Source organism: Maylandia zebra, linkage group LG10 (genome assembly GCF_041146795.1).
Source record: "Maylandia zebra isolate NMK-2024a linkage group LG10, Mzebra_GT3a, whole genome shotgun sequence".
In the NCBI taxonomy this organism is placed as follows: domain Eukaryota; kingdom Metazoa; phylum Chordata; class Actinopteri; order Cichliformes; family Cichlidae; genus Maylandia; species Maylandia zebra.
Genome location: NC_135176.1, coordinates 2,918,328 through 2,933,104, shown reverse-complemented (window position 1 = coordinate 2,933,104; position 14,777 = coordinate 2,918,328). Strand labels below are relative to the sequence as shown.

The window sequence follows — 14,777 nt, the reverse complement described above, 5'->3', positions numbered from 1 at the left end:
CCATAAAGAGAACAGTGCGTGAAAGTAAATACAGACGGTTCACTGCAAGGTACAAGACCTCAACAATAGAAAGGCTGGGTTGGACATCTAAAAAAGGCAGCACAGTTCTGGAAAAACCTTCTTTGGACAGATGAAACCAAGATCAACCTCTACCAGAATGATGGCTAGAGAAAAATACGGAGAAGGTGTGAAACACCTCATGATCCAAAGCATACCACATCATTGGTAAAACAGGGCGGAGGCAGTGTGTTAGCCTCGGTGTGCACTGCTGCCAGCGACAGTGGGACACTGTTTATTGACGATGTGATACAGTAAGCAGCTGAATGAATTTTGAGGTGTTCGGAGACATACTCTCTGCTCACATCCAGCTAAATGCAGTCAAAGTTCTTGGGTGGCGTTTCTTAATAAAGTTGGACAATTACCCAAAACATACAGCTAAAGCAACCCAGGGGTTTATTGAAGCAAAGAAGGCAAATATACTTGAATGGACCAGTCAGTCACCTGATCTTGCTGTCGCGGCCCAGTGGCCACCAGAAGTATGGACTCGAGTGTAGACAGCACACGGAAGCACGGAGAAAGAGTGAAGGCAACACTTTCTTTACAGAGAGTGAAGGAAGCAACAGTGTAACTAAACCTACACACGAGGTCCTTGGAGATTCAACCGAAGGAACTTAACAACAATAAAGATCACTGTGAACTAAGCACTTGAGTTTCACAGTGATAAACTGATTACCATGAACTATAACAACACTAGGATTAACGAGAGCATGGCTATGATAGATACTAAACAACAACACATGAAAATCACAAAACAGTAAAAATTCCAAGCTATGAAAAGAGTCCATGAGTGTTGCCCAAGAGCTGACGTGTTCAAGGGCCAGCAAACCCGATACGGGGTAACTGCCCGCACAGGAACCCTGTGGCGTGGAGGTAAGGAAGAGGCTAGACTGGGGTCACGGAGCCGGGGAGTTCGGAGTCACTGTAACTGAAGGAAGCAGACGTCAAAGGGAGTTCTAGACACAATAGATTGCGTGCAGTCTTACTTTCTGCAGGCGGGCGCAAAGTGCGAAGGGGTAAATGGTCTGGGTGAGCCGAGAGAGAGTCCAGAGAGGGTCCGAGATGTTCCAGTGAGTTTGGCATGTAGGCAGGCAGCAGTGAAGCGGTGAGGCAGCCGGGCAGGCCAGCGACTGAGAAGAGGTTAGTTTATGGCAGGTTAGGTAATGACATCCCAGAGGATTACTGCAAGTGAAAGAGAAGCACAGGTAAGTATGAGCAACACTATGAGTATCAAACATGAGCTGTGACAGCCTTCACTAACTGAGGTTATCAGACAATCTGCCGAAGAGGGATTGTGAGCGCTGGCAGCCAAATTACTTCCAGGTGCAGCCTGTCAGTGATGAAGCGGTGACTCCGCCCAGAGGTGGAATCACCAACGCTGTGGAAAAAGCCAAGTTTACTCTTTAACAAGATTTCAGCTGGTAAAGACTAAACTTCAGACAGAAAGGGCCACAAATAAACAGCAACTGCAGTAAAGGCCTGGCAGAACATTAAAAAGTAGGAAGCCCGGCATCTGGTGATGTCCATGAGTTCAAGACTTTGAGTATTAGAACTGAACCCCTTAAATGAAGGGACTGTGTTAAAATGCTTTAGTTCCTCACATTTTTATGCAGTCTTTTTGTTCAACCTTCTGCAGTTCAATCGCATCGGAGTTACTTCATTTCAATGGGCGACCATGGCTCAGGGGGTTGGGAAGCGTATCTGTAACCGGAAGGTCGCGGGTTCGGTCCCCGGGCTCTCTGTCCTGGTTGTTGTGTCCTTGGGCAAGACACTTTACCCTACCGCCTACTGGTGATGGCCAGAGGGGCCGATGGTGCGATATGGCAGCCTCGCCTCTGTCAGTCTGCCCCAGGGCAGCTGTGGCTACAACTGTAGCTGCCTCCACCAGTGTGTGAATGTGAGAGTGAATGAATAGTGGAATTGTAAAGCGCTTTGGGTGCCTTGAAAAGCGCTATATAAATCCAATCCATTATTATTATTATTATTATTATTCAAATTTGTTGTGGTAAAAAACTTGGAAAAATCAGGAAAAACTTGTCTCTGTCCAAATATATATGGACCTAACTGCATCAATGATCTCAAACGGTGCACATTGTGGGATCATCCTGAACAAACAGCAGCCAGCATCCAAAGACAATCGATGAATGTCCTTCAAGAAGCCGGGAGAACTTTCCCAGAAGACTGCTTAAAGAAACCCACAAGAGTTCAGAATGTCTTCAGCCAGAAGTGGCCCTCTGGGCAGGTTTGTGTGGCTGTATGTGGTCCACAATATAAAATGAGTTTGACATTCCTGCTTTAGCCCTTTAGTAATTCTAAACCTTGTGAGAATTGTATAAACTTTTTTGCATTTATGTATGTTTACACGTTTCAATAAATCACTGTTCCTATTTCCCATTTTCCTGGAAAATGTAAAGAAATGAGGGGTGGCTGCACTTCTCAGGAGTTTAAGGAAGCGGATGTTTGCGGACCACACTGTACTTTCACTTGGTCTTTTTCCCCATTCTGAACTGAAATGTTCCTGTGACTTTTTAGATGTAAAGATCTCACAGTAAGGTTTCTTCACTTGCAGTTCCTCCCAAATTTGTGGTGCAACCTAAAGACCAGGATGGCATCTACGGGAAAGCAGTGATACTAAACTGCTCAGCTGAAGGCTATCCTGTTCCTACGATCCAGTGGGAATACTCTAAAGGTAAACCTGCACAGTTTACACACACGTTGATTACACAGCCGTCTCCCTGAGGTTTGTTGCAAGCGTTGGATGTTTTACATGTTTTCAAACACTTTTAAAATCATTCTCTTGAGTTGAGAAGAGTTGCTGCATTGAAAAATACTGTTATTTATTCATTATTTATTTATTTTACCTACAGCAAGCTTATCCTCTGTTGCCAGCACACCTAATACGATGTCCACAGCCATGAGGATGAATGCATAAAAACCCTCAAGTCAAACCTGCGTTTCAAGGAATAGTTTTCTGTTTCTCTGTAACGAGGAAGTGGGTGTGAAATTATGTAACTGTGGTACTTCACGTGTAACATTTCTCAGCCCAGCTGGACACAACAGCAAAGTTTGAGATATGAGATATAAGATAAAAAAAATGCATAATTAGAGTTTTTAATTCTTTCAGTTAAACTGGCAGCTGCAGAGCAAGAAGACGTGTGTTTAATGGTTTGAGATCTCTGAAGGTTTTCATAACATAAACACATAAAATAACAATGACTTGTTTTTTATTCCTCTTCCATTGGACTAAAGCTGGGCAAACACTGTGCGACTTTTTCAGTCGCGTTTTTCAGCTCCTGCTCAAACAGTACAATTGAATCGCAGAGGTTAGAAGTTCATAGGTCACGATGCAGGCTCTCACACGATACGGCCCGATGCTCTGATGCGACCTGAGTGCTCACACTGTGCATCCATAACATGAAGCTTATAACACAAAATCTGTCTCTCGCTCTCGCTCTCTGTCTTTCACTCACTCAGACACACACACACACACACACACACACACACACCGTCAACTTTGCTAAATTGCTAATGAAGAAACGCTGACCAGGCAGCTGTGATTGAGCAGCAATGTCCATCCAACTCTTTCCACGGCTGTTGTGGTTGTGATAATGTTGTGAGGCCACATCGAAAAGACTCAGCTGAGCTTGCCAAAGTTGGTCCAAGTTGGAAACTCGGGCCGATCCCTAAAACTGTCGCACGACTGAAAAATCGTCTCCAAATATCGCACAGTGTATGGCCAGCTTAATTTTCCGTCCATCGTTTGGGGGGCGCTGGAGGCTGTTCCAGCTGCTATGGGTGAAGGCAGGGGGACACCCTTGATGAGTCTCTCAAATTCACAGCTACGAGCAATTTAGATTCACCAATTAACCCCACTAGTGGGGGTTAGTGGACTTACGTATAAATGAAAAATTCTGAGTTTGCACAATCTCAGTATTTGTAAGACTCTTTTAATGTCAGTTTTACTGTGTAACAAATGCATTACTATTGTCCCTTACCACCATTTCTCTTTTGAAAACTTCAGATTTACAGTATAGGCTTAATTATAAAAAGGAATTGTGGGATATGTGGTACTCAAACCGTACTAGACTAACACTAGCTCATTTGAACCCATAAAACAAAGCCTTACTATTTCTGTAGTATAAATAAAATGCACAAAATGTAATGTTTTTATCTGTAAAGGTTTTCATTGAGACTTTAGCAGGAGCATCGAACAGCAAACTGGACTGCCTCATGCAGTTTACTATTGACAAACCGTGTATTTTCTCTGACAGGCGCTGGAGTCCCACAGTTTAAACCCATCCCCCTCAACTCAGGCTTTCGGATTGAAGTGTTGGTCAACGGCTCTCTGCTCATCAAGCACGTGCTGGAAGAAGACAGTGGTTTCTACCTGTGTAGAGTCAGCAATGACGTCGGGGCCGACGTGAGCAAGTCGATGTACCTCAACGTCAAAAGTAAGTCTGACAGGACGACAGCACCTATTAGAGCCAAAGAATGTAAATTTGGCATGTTTGGTTTTTGTCCTGTTGACTCTCCTCTTTCATGCACCAGCTGCTGGTGCATTAAAACAAAAAGTTAAAGCTAAAGCACAAAGGTTAAGTGAGCTGAACTTCGACAGTCAGTCAGGCCACCAGAAAGATGTCACCACGGTTGCTTGCGCTGTGCTTTCTGCCTGAACGAATCCCACGAAAGCAACGCACACAGCCTCTACACCACATCTCTTGGAGAAAGTACAGCATTTATCTGCTGTGTGGCCAAGGATTTAGCTCCCCTCCATTAATCCCTGAATTCTGCATGCGAGCAAGAGCTGCCATGTGGAAAAGAGGGCTGTGGAATACAGCAAGGGAGTTTGGAAGAAGGAATAGGTTATCCACGTCTTTTCTCCTCATCTCTGTGTCCTATATGTCTTCTATCTTGTCTTTAGTTTAGTAAGTAGAAGAAAATGTTAACTATTTGCTGAGTTGTTTGTGTTCTTGTATAGATAATACACTTTTTAATAGGAATGCTGCCCTCTTGAGGTTGAAAGTCTGTTTAATAAACCATGAGAGCGCATAAATTATTCCAGCGCATCTTCTCAGAAAGAGAGATGTTGAAAGCAGCCTGCAGAAATGGTAGGAATGGTTTTAAGAGCTTCCTTCAAGGTGAAAACAACAACCTCAGAAATAATGTAAATGTGAGTTTTACCAAAAAGTACAGTTACTTAACTTTAGCTGGTGATTGTGGATGTGTCCGTGGATGTGTGAGCTCCAACTGCTTTACTGCGGCTCGGCGCTCATTTTGATTGGTTGCTGTTAGATAAAGCTTTTGCCACCACGGCTCTTATCAAGCCCGAGCAGGGTATTCCCTGCTGAGTGTCTAACTGTCTGCCAGCCACAGCCAAATAGGCTCCAACTCCTTTATGACCCCCTCTGTCTGATTGAGGCCCACCATGTCACCTCATAGACAAGTGTGCTCAGAAGCACCAGCTCTCAGTGTAGCTGCGGTTTGGTGTCTTAGGCCATTTGAGTGTGAGTCACGGTTGAATTTTCTTATTGATACTTGAATCCTCACACCTCTGTGAAGTGTTGTGTCTTTAATTTATTTTTTAACACACGTTCCTCAGACCTCAGAGTTCTTGAACTTGGTAAAAATCTGAACCTTTAACTGGAACACAACTCCTTTATTGGGTGGCTGTAGCTCAGGCGGTAGAGCAGGTCATCCACTGATCAGAAGGTTGGTGGTTTGATTCCTGGCTTCCCCTAGTCTACATGCCAAATATCCTTGGGCAAGATACTAACCCCAAATTGCTCTCCGATGCATCCATCGGAGTATGAATGTGTGTGAATGTTAGCTATGAAGCACTTAGAAAGATGTGCTTGTGCGAATGGGTGAATGCACAAGTTGTGTAAAGTGCTTTGAGTACTCAGATGAGTAGAAAAGCGCTATATAAGAACCAGTCCATTTACTTTATCTCTCAAATGTCCTTAAATCATCAGCTGACAAGCTACTTTCTAAATAATCTTTCCCCTTTAGGTTTTCTGAAACTCTCAAAGCTCGGGACGTCATAAGATCATCATTTGCAAAGTGCGTGCTCTAGTCCAGTGTGTATCTTACAAGAGCATCGAGTTGTATAAGCAATATTACAGACTGATTATCATTATGATTAGTATATTGTGGATTTGACATTGATAACCACCAGAAACACCAGAGAAGTACAAGGAGAAAAAATCATTTGTTGACTGTAGCTTTCTCATTTACGCTTACACTTCACTTAAGCTTTGTCAAGCTAAGCCTAACCGGTTTGTAGCATCGTAAACCCAATATCTCCAGGTTGTCAAACTGTGTGAAAAGGCAAAACCTTTATGGAAAAACCGTTGGATGTTGGATTAGATGGTATACATGTTAGAAACTAACAAACGTTTAGTTAGTCTCTGCATTTGGATTACAACTTTGAGTTTCTAACACAGTACACAACCTAATCTCACTGGTTTGAACTCTTTATATAAACCACATTATTTATAACACGTGTCAAACACACTGCAAGATTTGGATTTTTATTTAACAGATTATTTGTCTTTGTCTTCTTTATGTTTGCAGCCCCTCAGGTGCATGCTGTGCTCCTGAAGCATCTGCCCGTTGTTGTGGTAGTTGTCCTGATTTGTGCCTCTTCTGTGCAGTAACCCAAATCTCCCCGCGTGCCAAGGGAGCCACACCTCATCCTCTATCCCGTGTGTGTCTGTGTGTGGACAATGAGCTCATTAACCCGTACAGTTTCTCTCTGTGCTTGACAGAGACGGTGCACCACAGTAATGCCTGAATCTGTGATGTCCTGTACACCGTGTGCTGCCTTTATGTTGTTTATTCAGACCAGCACCAGCTAATTGAACAGTGGCAAGCACTTAAGAGGCTTAGGAGCCAATTTGAGAGGCACACAATCTGACGCATGCTGGACCAGTCACGTGATGGACAGACGGCTTGATCTTCACTCACTATTATTGGCCGTCCACATGTGGCTTGATGCATTGGCAAACAATAGATTGAATGAGAAGCTTTAACATATGTAAGCATAGAAATATTTATGGTGAAGATGCTGTCAGTTTTGTGTGCGTGTGGGACACAGGTGAGCAAACAAGCTCATAAGCCCACACAAAGACAGAGATTTCACACAAAGGTGTGCACACTTTACTGTAAAGGCACTGATACAGTGCAGAGCAGTGCAGCCATTACTAAAGAATAATGGGCCAGGCAGCTAATGCAGTGCTTGGGATAGATCCCACTCCACCAGGCTATTGTAGTGGACTGCCTGGGAAATGAATTGCATCTATTGTGATGTCTTTGCTTGGCACTTTCATTGTTATGAGTGTCTGTGCATAGGCTCATGTCTCGTCATAATACACCATGCATCATGCAGGATGAGCACCAACACTACACTAACAGCCAGCAGAAACTGCTCGCGCTCTCTGCCGGGGGAGAGCAAGTGTGTGCACATGCACTCTGTTTGTTTTTCTCTCATAGGCTTCCTTATTTGAGTAGTAATCACTTTTTGTCCTGTGTGAAAACTGGTTGCAGATGGCGGCTTGAATGAATGATTTTTATGTCATTTACAGTCAAGCATCTCTACCTACAAAACAGATGCTATTCAGTCAATTCATTACCAATCCACAACAGATGCTATCAGAGGCGGTCAACAGCCACTCAGTGTTTATCAGGGCCAATTAAAACCAATCAAGCCTGTTAGACATCATAATGCCTGCAGACGCAGTGATGAAGCGTCACTCGAGTGCAGTGCTAAATGGTCTTATGGTCGCGGAGCAGTCTCAAGCACAGAATCCTCTTGGGGCCGGGTTTTAAAGAGACTTTCATCTAAATCCAAAACAGTTTAGTTTTCTGCTGTCTTTGATCAGGAAATGAATCTTAAACAAAGACTTGTTTTTCAGTGAAGAAATAAATTCTTCTTTTTAAAAAAAGAAGCTTTGTACAGGATAAAAAGTCTGCAAGTAATTCTGAAAGTTCTCTTGATACCTTTTGGGACTCACCGCATCACTTCCTGTTGCTTTTACTCTCAACACAGTGCAAACCTGTAACAGACCTTGGAGGTTCAGGCTGGATTCACTGGGTAAACAGAAGTGGTCGACTGCAAGAACTGCAGTATATTTTCAGTGTATAAGAAAGTATGAGCCTTGTTTTGCACACTCCACTAGTCAGTGCTGGTAAGTTGTCTACTTTGCTGGATTTAAAGTAGTCAGCACTTTTTTTTTCTAAATGAATTTTAGAGAAATATTAAGCCCAGTTTAACCCTTGGACCAGTTAAAAGTGTGACTGTGAAACAAAGAAGTTCCCTTGACTCTCATTGTGTTTATTGAGCCTACTTGCACTAAGCCACTGTTCCAGTGTGCAGGCCTATATTTGCTATCATGCTTCACGTCCAAGCCAATTGTGCAGCTAAAGGAATTATTTCAGTACATTGCAGGCAGCCAGTGAACCAGTCATCACCGCAGCACAATACCCCACGTCAAGGCTGCCTCTTCCCCAGCGCCCACTTACAGTGTGCCCTCAAGGCATAAAGCTAGATGCATCTCAGCTTGTCTTTTCTTGTCAGCCCTTGTGGCCCCATTGAGCCGGGGTGCCCTTTGGCTCACATTGGCCAGGCTGCCTGTGTAGAATGTAGACTAGCATCCCAGTGTTCACACCACGGAGGGATCCACAGCTTGTATTTGTGGAGAAGCCGGCTCACCGTAAGTCTTCTTGTTAATTCAAAGGTTTCACTTTTTAAAAGCAGCTATTACATCAATCACACAAGAGATGCTGTATACCAAGGAAAAAACGGATCGTCACCACGACTGATGTAAACAGTACCCTCCCAAGAGAAATTCACACCAGGATCCATACAGGAGAGGTGCCACTTTAATTATTACGGTGTGAATGAGAGGTGATCCCTGATAAGTGCAGCGCCAACACAGCAGTCAAACTTTTCTTAAAAGCCATTAACGATGGCATAGTTTTCTTTTTGCAGGATGTACAAAGTGAAGCTTGGTGTCCGTGTCCATTTTATTGTTATTAACAAATAAATAAATAAAAGTAATCCTGCTTCACCACCTCTCACATCTCATTGATCCTCTGAGACGGTGTGACTGCTTTCTTTCTTTGATCTCATATGAATAGCCCCACGCCGACGTAGCCATTCACCCATAATTATATGTTAGTATTATTCTCCTGACTCCACCATTTGGCTAATTCTGTTTTCCACATCGCTAACACCAGCAGTTACAGGCATTAGAAACATTTTCTTTTTTTGTGTTGTCTTTTATTTCTGCATTGCGACATTCGGGGTGTGATTGTGTAATCATCATCATGCTCCCGTGGAAATCAATGGCAGGTCTGCGTTCTATTCCTGGCTACTACAAATGGCCCTATTTCTAAGAGTACAGACGAAGGAGAGAGCGCGAGAGAGAGAGGAGGCAGGCAAGGAGAGGAGAGGAGAGGAGAGACTGTCCGATGCTGGTTGGCATGGTAACCTGGCCAGGTGAAAGGGAGCCTGGGAGAAGGGGGAGAGGGAGGGGGGGGGTGCTTTTGTCTCAGGGGAGTAGCCTATCAGCAGCCAGCCTATCCCCCACAATCCCCTGCAGGCTTAAGCGTATCATCACTGCCCTCTGGGTTGCTGTGGAGGAACAGGGCTCTCCTCACCTCCACATAAAAGACACAATGTGCAGTGCAGTAAACATACACAACGCAGTCCACTGTTTCCTCTCTCGAATGCTCATGCCTTCCTTCAGCCTTCCTTGGCAACATGTCACATCTTACTGGTTCCTACTGGAGACCAGTATGTAAGCGGTTTTCCTGTGTGTGTGTGTTTGTGCATGACTCTAAGAGTTCATCATGTCATTGTGTGTTTGTTTTTGTTTAATGATATGTACAATCCATCTTTTCCAGACATCTGCACGCACACCTCCAGTTATGTTTAGAGCTGAATTAGGCATCGGGGAGCCGGTGCTTTCTGACACAAGGAGATACCCTTTTCCCACCATCTGTCCTCTCATTCTCTTTTTCTTTCCTCCCTCTGTCCACACTCCTTCCCCTGGTTCTGTTTCCATAATTCTGCTGGATATTAAAGAAATATATCAACACAACAATTACGAGGCCATAAAATGAGCCTCGGGGCTGGCGCAGCTGGGCTGCTCACACACACAGGGTTGTACACACATACATTTACATAGACACAAGCTGCATACGCCTCATCTCAGAGGCCTCTTCATGGTGCAGAGGCACTCCTGCTTTTAAAGAAATGTTTGCTTTTGTCTTTAATCTCAAATCAGGATTTCCTATTTCATTAATGTGGGAAAAAATAATAAAAAAATATATTATCCCAAAAATGGAACCTTTGGGGGGGTTGTTCCACAGTATTTTAAAATTTGAAAAGGCTGCCAAAAATTTCATCCAATGTTTTCTGTGCATTTCAAACAGCAAATAAATGTAAATTTTCTTTGTCTGCTGTACCCAACTAAAGCACTGGTTTCTACTGGTGAGCCTCTCCGAGGTGGAGCAGCTGCTCTGATTATTTTTTGTTCGATCAAAAAACTTTAGGTTTAGCTTCTACAAAGACTGGTTTACATATACATTCATTAATTTTTTCCTCATTGGTTTCCTGTCACATCAGTTACTGTTGTTGCTTGGAAAACAGGAACTGCTACTGAGGCATTTAGGAAACATTTGTAAATTGGAACTACAAAAGAAAAAAAACCTGTAAAGGGCACAGCGATAGTTTGTGTACAAAAACCTGAGCTGCTTCTCGTGTTTTTGTTTTTTTTTACCTTGCTTCCAATGATCCAAAACTTTTTGGCATTTTTGTAAAGTGCTCTCGAGCGATAGTTCCCCCGGCTTTCTGACTGAAGGTCTTTCGATTCATGTTGGAGATCTTATCAAAACTGATGAAATTATAAATGCAGAAAAGTACCATCAGATTTTTATCCACCATGCAATACGATCTGGGAAGTAACAATTTCATTTTTCAGCATGGATCCAAACACACTGTCAATGCAATAAAAGCAAACCTGGATAGAACATCACACGATGAAAGACTGATAGTCATGGATTGGCCCCCCAGAGCTTGAACCGCAACATTATTGAAGTACATAGTCTTGACAGTTAATGGAACAGAATGCAGCCTTCTGTAGTGAACTTTCTAGTGTTTAAAAGCTGGATCCATGTCAGGAAAACATTATAAGTAAACTCTACCAATTCTGCTGCCGGTCAAATATACGACCAGAATCATACCAGCGGCTCGTTGATGGCTACCAAAACCATCTGGTCGAACTTGCTAAGGGACACTTAATCATATATTAGTGGTGTATGTATATATTTGAGCCTGAATGTCTCATTTTTCATTAGTGGAAATCCAAAAAAAATTTAAAGTTGAGCACCCAGAAGACATTGTTAAAAGCCCCAAATTACTGTTACAGTCCTGCCCATGATGAGTGAACGTAAACGTCTACACAACTGTATAATGATGCTCTTGTGATGAGCGTAGTTTCAATGTTTCTTTACAAAATGCCAGATACTAAAATATCTTAAAGTTTACAGTACACAGGTATTCTCCACACCTGATGAGCCGAGCCTTCTCAGTCTCTTCGTTGCCCTTCCTTTTTGTCGCCTAGCGTAGTATCCCACTGTGCCAGGAGTGTCAACAACACGGCCCCGTGCCACCTCGGAGCCACTTACATGGCGAAATGAAAGTAGCTTTGCTCTCAAACGATAACGTTTACATAAAGCCGGAGCGGTTATTTATTTCCCCTCACTTTTCCAAATGTGTCTCACAAAAAATTCATACTTGTCATGCAAAATAAATCAGCGTTCTTTTCCAGAGCCGAGCCTCAAATGGCGGCAGAGTGAATAAGAGATGAGGCTTAAATGTTCGCAACCTCTTGCCTGACACGTCCCATCAGATCAGCAGAGTAACGCTTTGTGTGTGTGTATGTGGGGGGGGGGGACGCAAAATGAGAGCGAGCACACGTGTTGGCGTGCATGCGCAGGCAGAGGTGTGTTTATGTGTGAGAGCATCTGGGAGTGGAAGGTTGTTATACACTCTGCTGTGGGTGTAATGAGCCATGTACAGTATGTCGTTAGTGTACATTTAGTGTGGTGTCTTCAGAGTGTTGTTAGAGCATAACTGTACCACTTAGTACCCTACGATGCACGCCAGAGCTGTGCGCTGCCATCAACACAACATTATAGGTTTTATATCTGCTGTTTCAACAAAAAGCTTCGTGTTTTTTTCTATTTATTTATTTTTGCTTTCAGCTTTTATCGTATTTTAATATAAAATTTACAAAATGAATACTAAACATTTTTGCAAAACTAAAAAAACAACGTTTGCTCTGTAAGAAGTTCCAGAAAAGGAATTCGTTCATTTTTATTTCATGATGTTTATGTTTAGGACAGCAGAGTCATCAGCTGCTCCTCACCTTCCAGCCAATCATAGGCCTGCCTGTTAACTGTGTTATTTGATTGTTTATGCTTTTTTTACTACATAGTGCATCTTTAACTGAGGAACATCTTTCTGATAGATATAATATTACATTGAATATAATGAAATCATAGTGTCAGTTTACTCTGAATGGGTTTTAGGTATTTTAGGCTTACAGTGTTAAAAGGAGCTATAAGAGCAATTAGTTCCCAAGTAATCGCTTGCTTAAAGAGGCAGAGGTGAAGGGATGAGGACTAGCAGAAAGTACAGATATCACTATTGTTGCGCCTCCTCGAGGGCGTAACAACAACACAACAACTCCAGAAACCCAGTACAAGTGTTATACGCTGAGACAAGTTTAATGGCAGCTTTCTCACAAAAGCAATGACCCAAATTCATAAAACAAATGTTGGGGAGAAAGGGACAGTTAGGTTGTGCCAAAAACCCCCCCACAAAAAGACAAAACCAAAACGTAGCTGAGCTCTTACCCCAGAAAAACAAGGAAGGAAAAAAGTCCACAACTCAAAACAAGCTCAAAAATGACATGGGTGGCACCAACATACTTACCTAAGAAAACATGCAGCCTGCAGACACGTGACACTATTGAACATACTAAATACATGTTTCACTCTTCTTGCGTTCTTTCTCTTCTCTTGAGCTTTCAAGCATGAACAGCCTGTTTAAGGTCACGCCGACGCATCACAGTGGAATTTAAGTCCAGATTTTGAAACCTTTTTATCATTATTGTTGTATAAATTGTAATTACCAACACAGTTTTTTTATGATTTATGTTTCCACTAGAATGCCCAAGGTCTTCAACTGAAATATGGAATATTGAAATACTCAAATATAAAAAATGTAAAGAACTACTAAAGCACATTGTTATTTTTTCTTTATAAACATGCAAAAATACAGTTATTTCCTTTATTTTTTTCTTGTTTTTTATGGCATGTGGTCTGATCATTTTTTAAACTGCATATATATATATATATATATATATATATATATATATATATATATATATATATATATATATATATATATATATATATATATATCCCTCAAGCTCCCAGGCCTCTGGTAGAGGACCCGAGCTTGAAGGATAAACCGCCCGCAGGGGCGTGCTGGGTGTTTTATATATATATATATAAGCACATACTGGTTTAAAGCTCTTTCTCACACTACATTTGAACATTTATTCGAAAATTGATACAACAGACGGGCATCAGTAGATCTTATATGCCTACATATTTATATCAATACTGATACCACAACAATATCTTGTCAATACAAAATATCAATATCTTAATTAAAAGTTGTTGTTCCTTTGAACAACAGCTGGTGTTTACAGAGTACCGATGTCACCTGTGAAATGAAACGAACAAAATCTTTTTCTCTCCACTTTGTCTTCACACCAGTCCCCGCTATGATCACGTCCTACCCCAACACCACATTGGCCACGCAGGGTGAAGAAAAGAAGATGAGCTGCACGGCCCACGGTGAGAAACCCATCATGGTGCGCTGGGAAAAGGAGGAACGCATCATCAACCCTGAGACCAGCCGTTACGTGGTTTCTGTCAAGGAGGTGGGCGATGAAGTCATCTCCACCCTGCAGGTAGGAGGCTGAAGTGGTCAGTCTTAGATTATATTTTGTTGGTGTATGATGATGGTTTAATATTTGGCGCAGTTTCCATGTGAGTTAAATTAGATTTAAACCTAATCTAATTGTTAGACTGTATTTAAAGATGGATACTGTATGTTTGCCATCTATGGGGATGTGCTGGGATGAATCTGTAGCATCGTCACATCATTACAGACATAAGAACAAAGGGAATATTGTATTTTTACATTTACATTCAAGGCCACAAACATTCAAAAGCCAAAAACGATGGGAAACAATTTTCTAAATGATGTTTCACATCCTGCCAAGATCCTTACGCTGAGGCAACATCCCAAAATAAAAAGATACAACAATTATTCTCACTTTGTTGCTTCGGCAATACTAATGGACCAAAAGGCATCCATTAGATGTATTATTCTACACCCATTCATTATTCACGTCCTGTCGTTCCTCTGCATCCACTAGATCATGCCCACAGTGAGGGAGGACTCCGGCTTCTTCTCCTGCCATGCCATTAACTCTTTTGGTGAAGACAGAGGAATCATACAGCTCACGGTACAAGGTATAACTTCACCAGACTGAAATGCTCAAATAAAGCCATAGATCCTTTTAAGCCTCACAATAATGCATCCTCCAGTAACACTGAGTTAACTTTGGGCCTTG

At 42.3% G+C, this 14,777-nt stretch overlaps 1 protein-coding gene across 2 annotated transcripts in view; it reads left to right on the top strand.

The window, feature by feature from the left end:
* dscama (Down syndrome cell adhesion molecule a) overlaps nt 1-14,777 on the top strand; it is a 109,330-nt gene that overhangs the window by 78,542 nt on the left and 16,011 nt on the right. For both annotated transcript variants that reach the window (XM_004561608.4, XM_004561609.4), the window contains exons 10-13: nt 2,627-2,746; nt 4,329-4,508; nt 13,912-14,108; nt 14,580-14,676. In XM_004561608.4, coding sequence (XP_004561665.1) covers nt 2,627-2,746; nt 4,329-4,508; nt 13,912-14,108; nt 14,580-14,676 — 594 coding nt within the window. The remainder of the gene's footprint in view (nt 1-2,626; nt 2,747-4,328; nt 4,509-13,911; nt 14,109-14,579; nt 14,677-14,777) is intronic.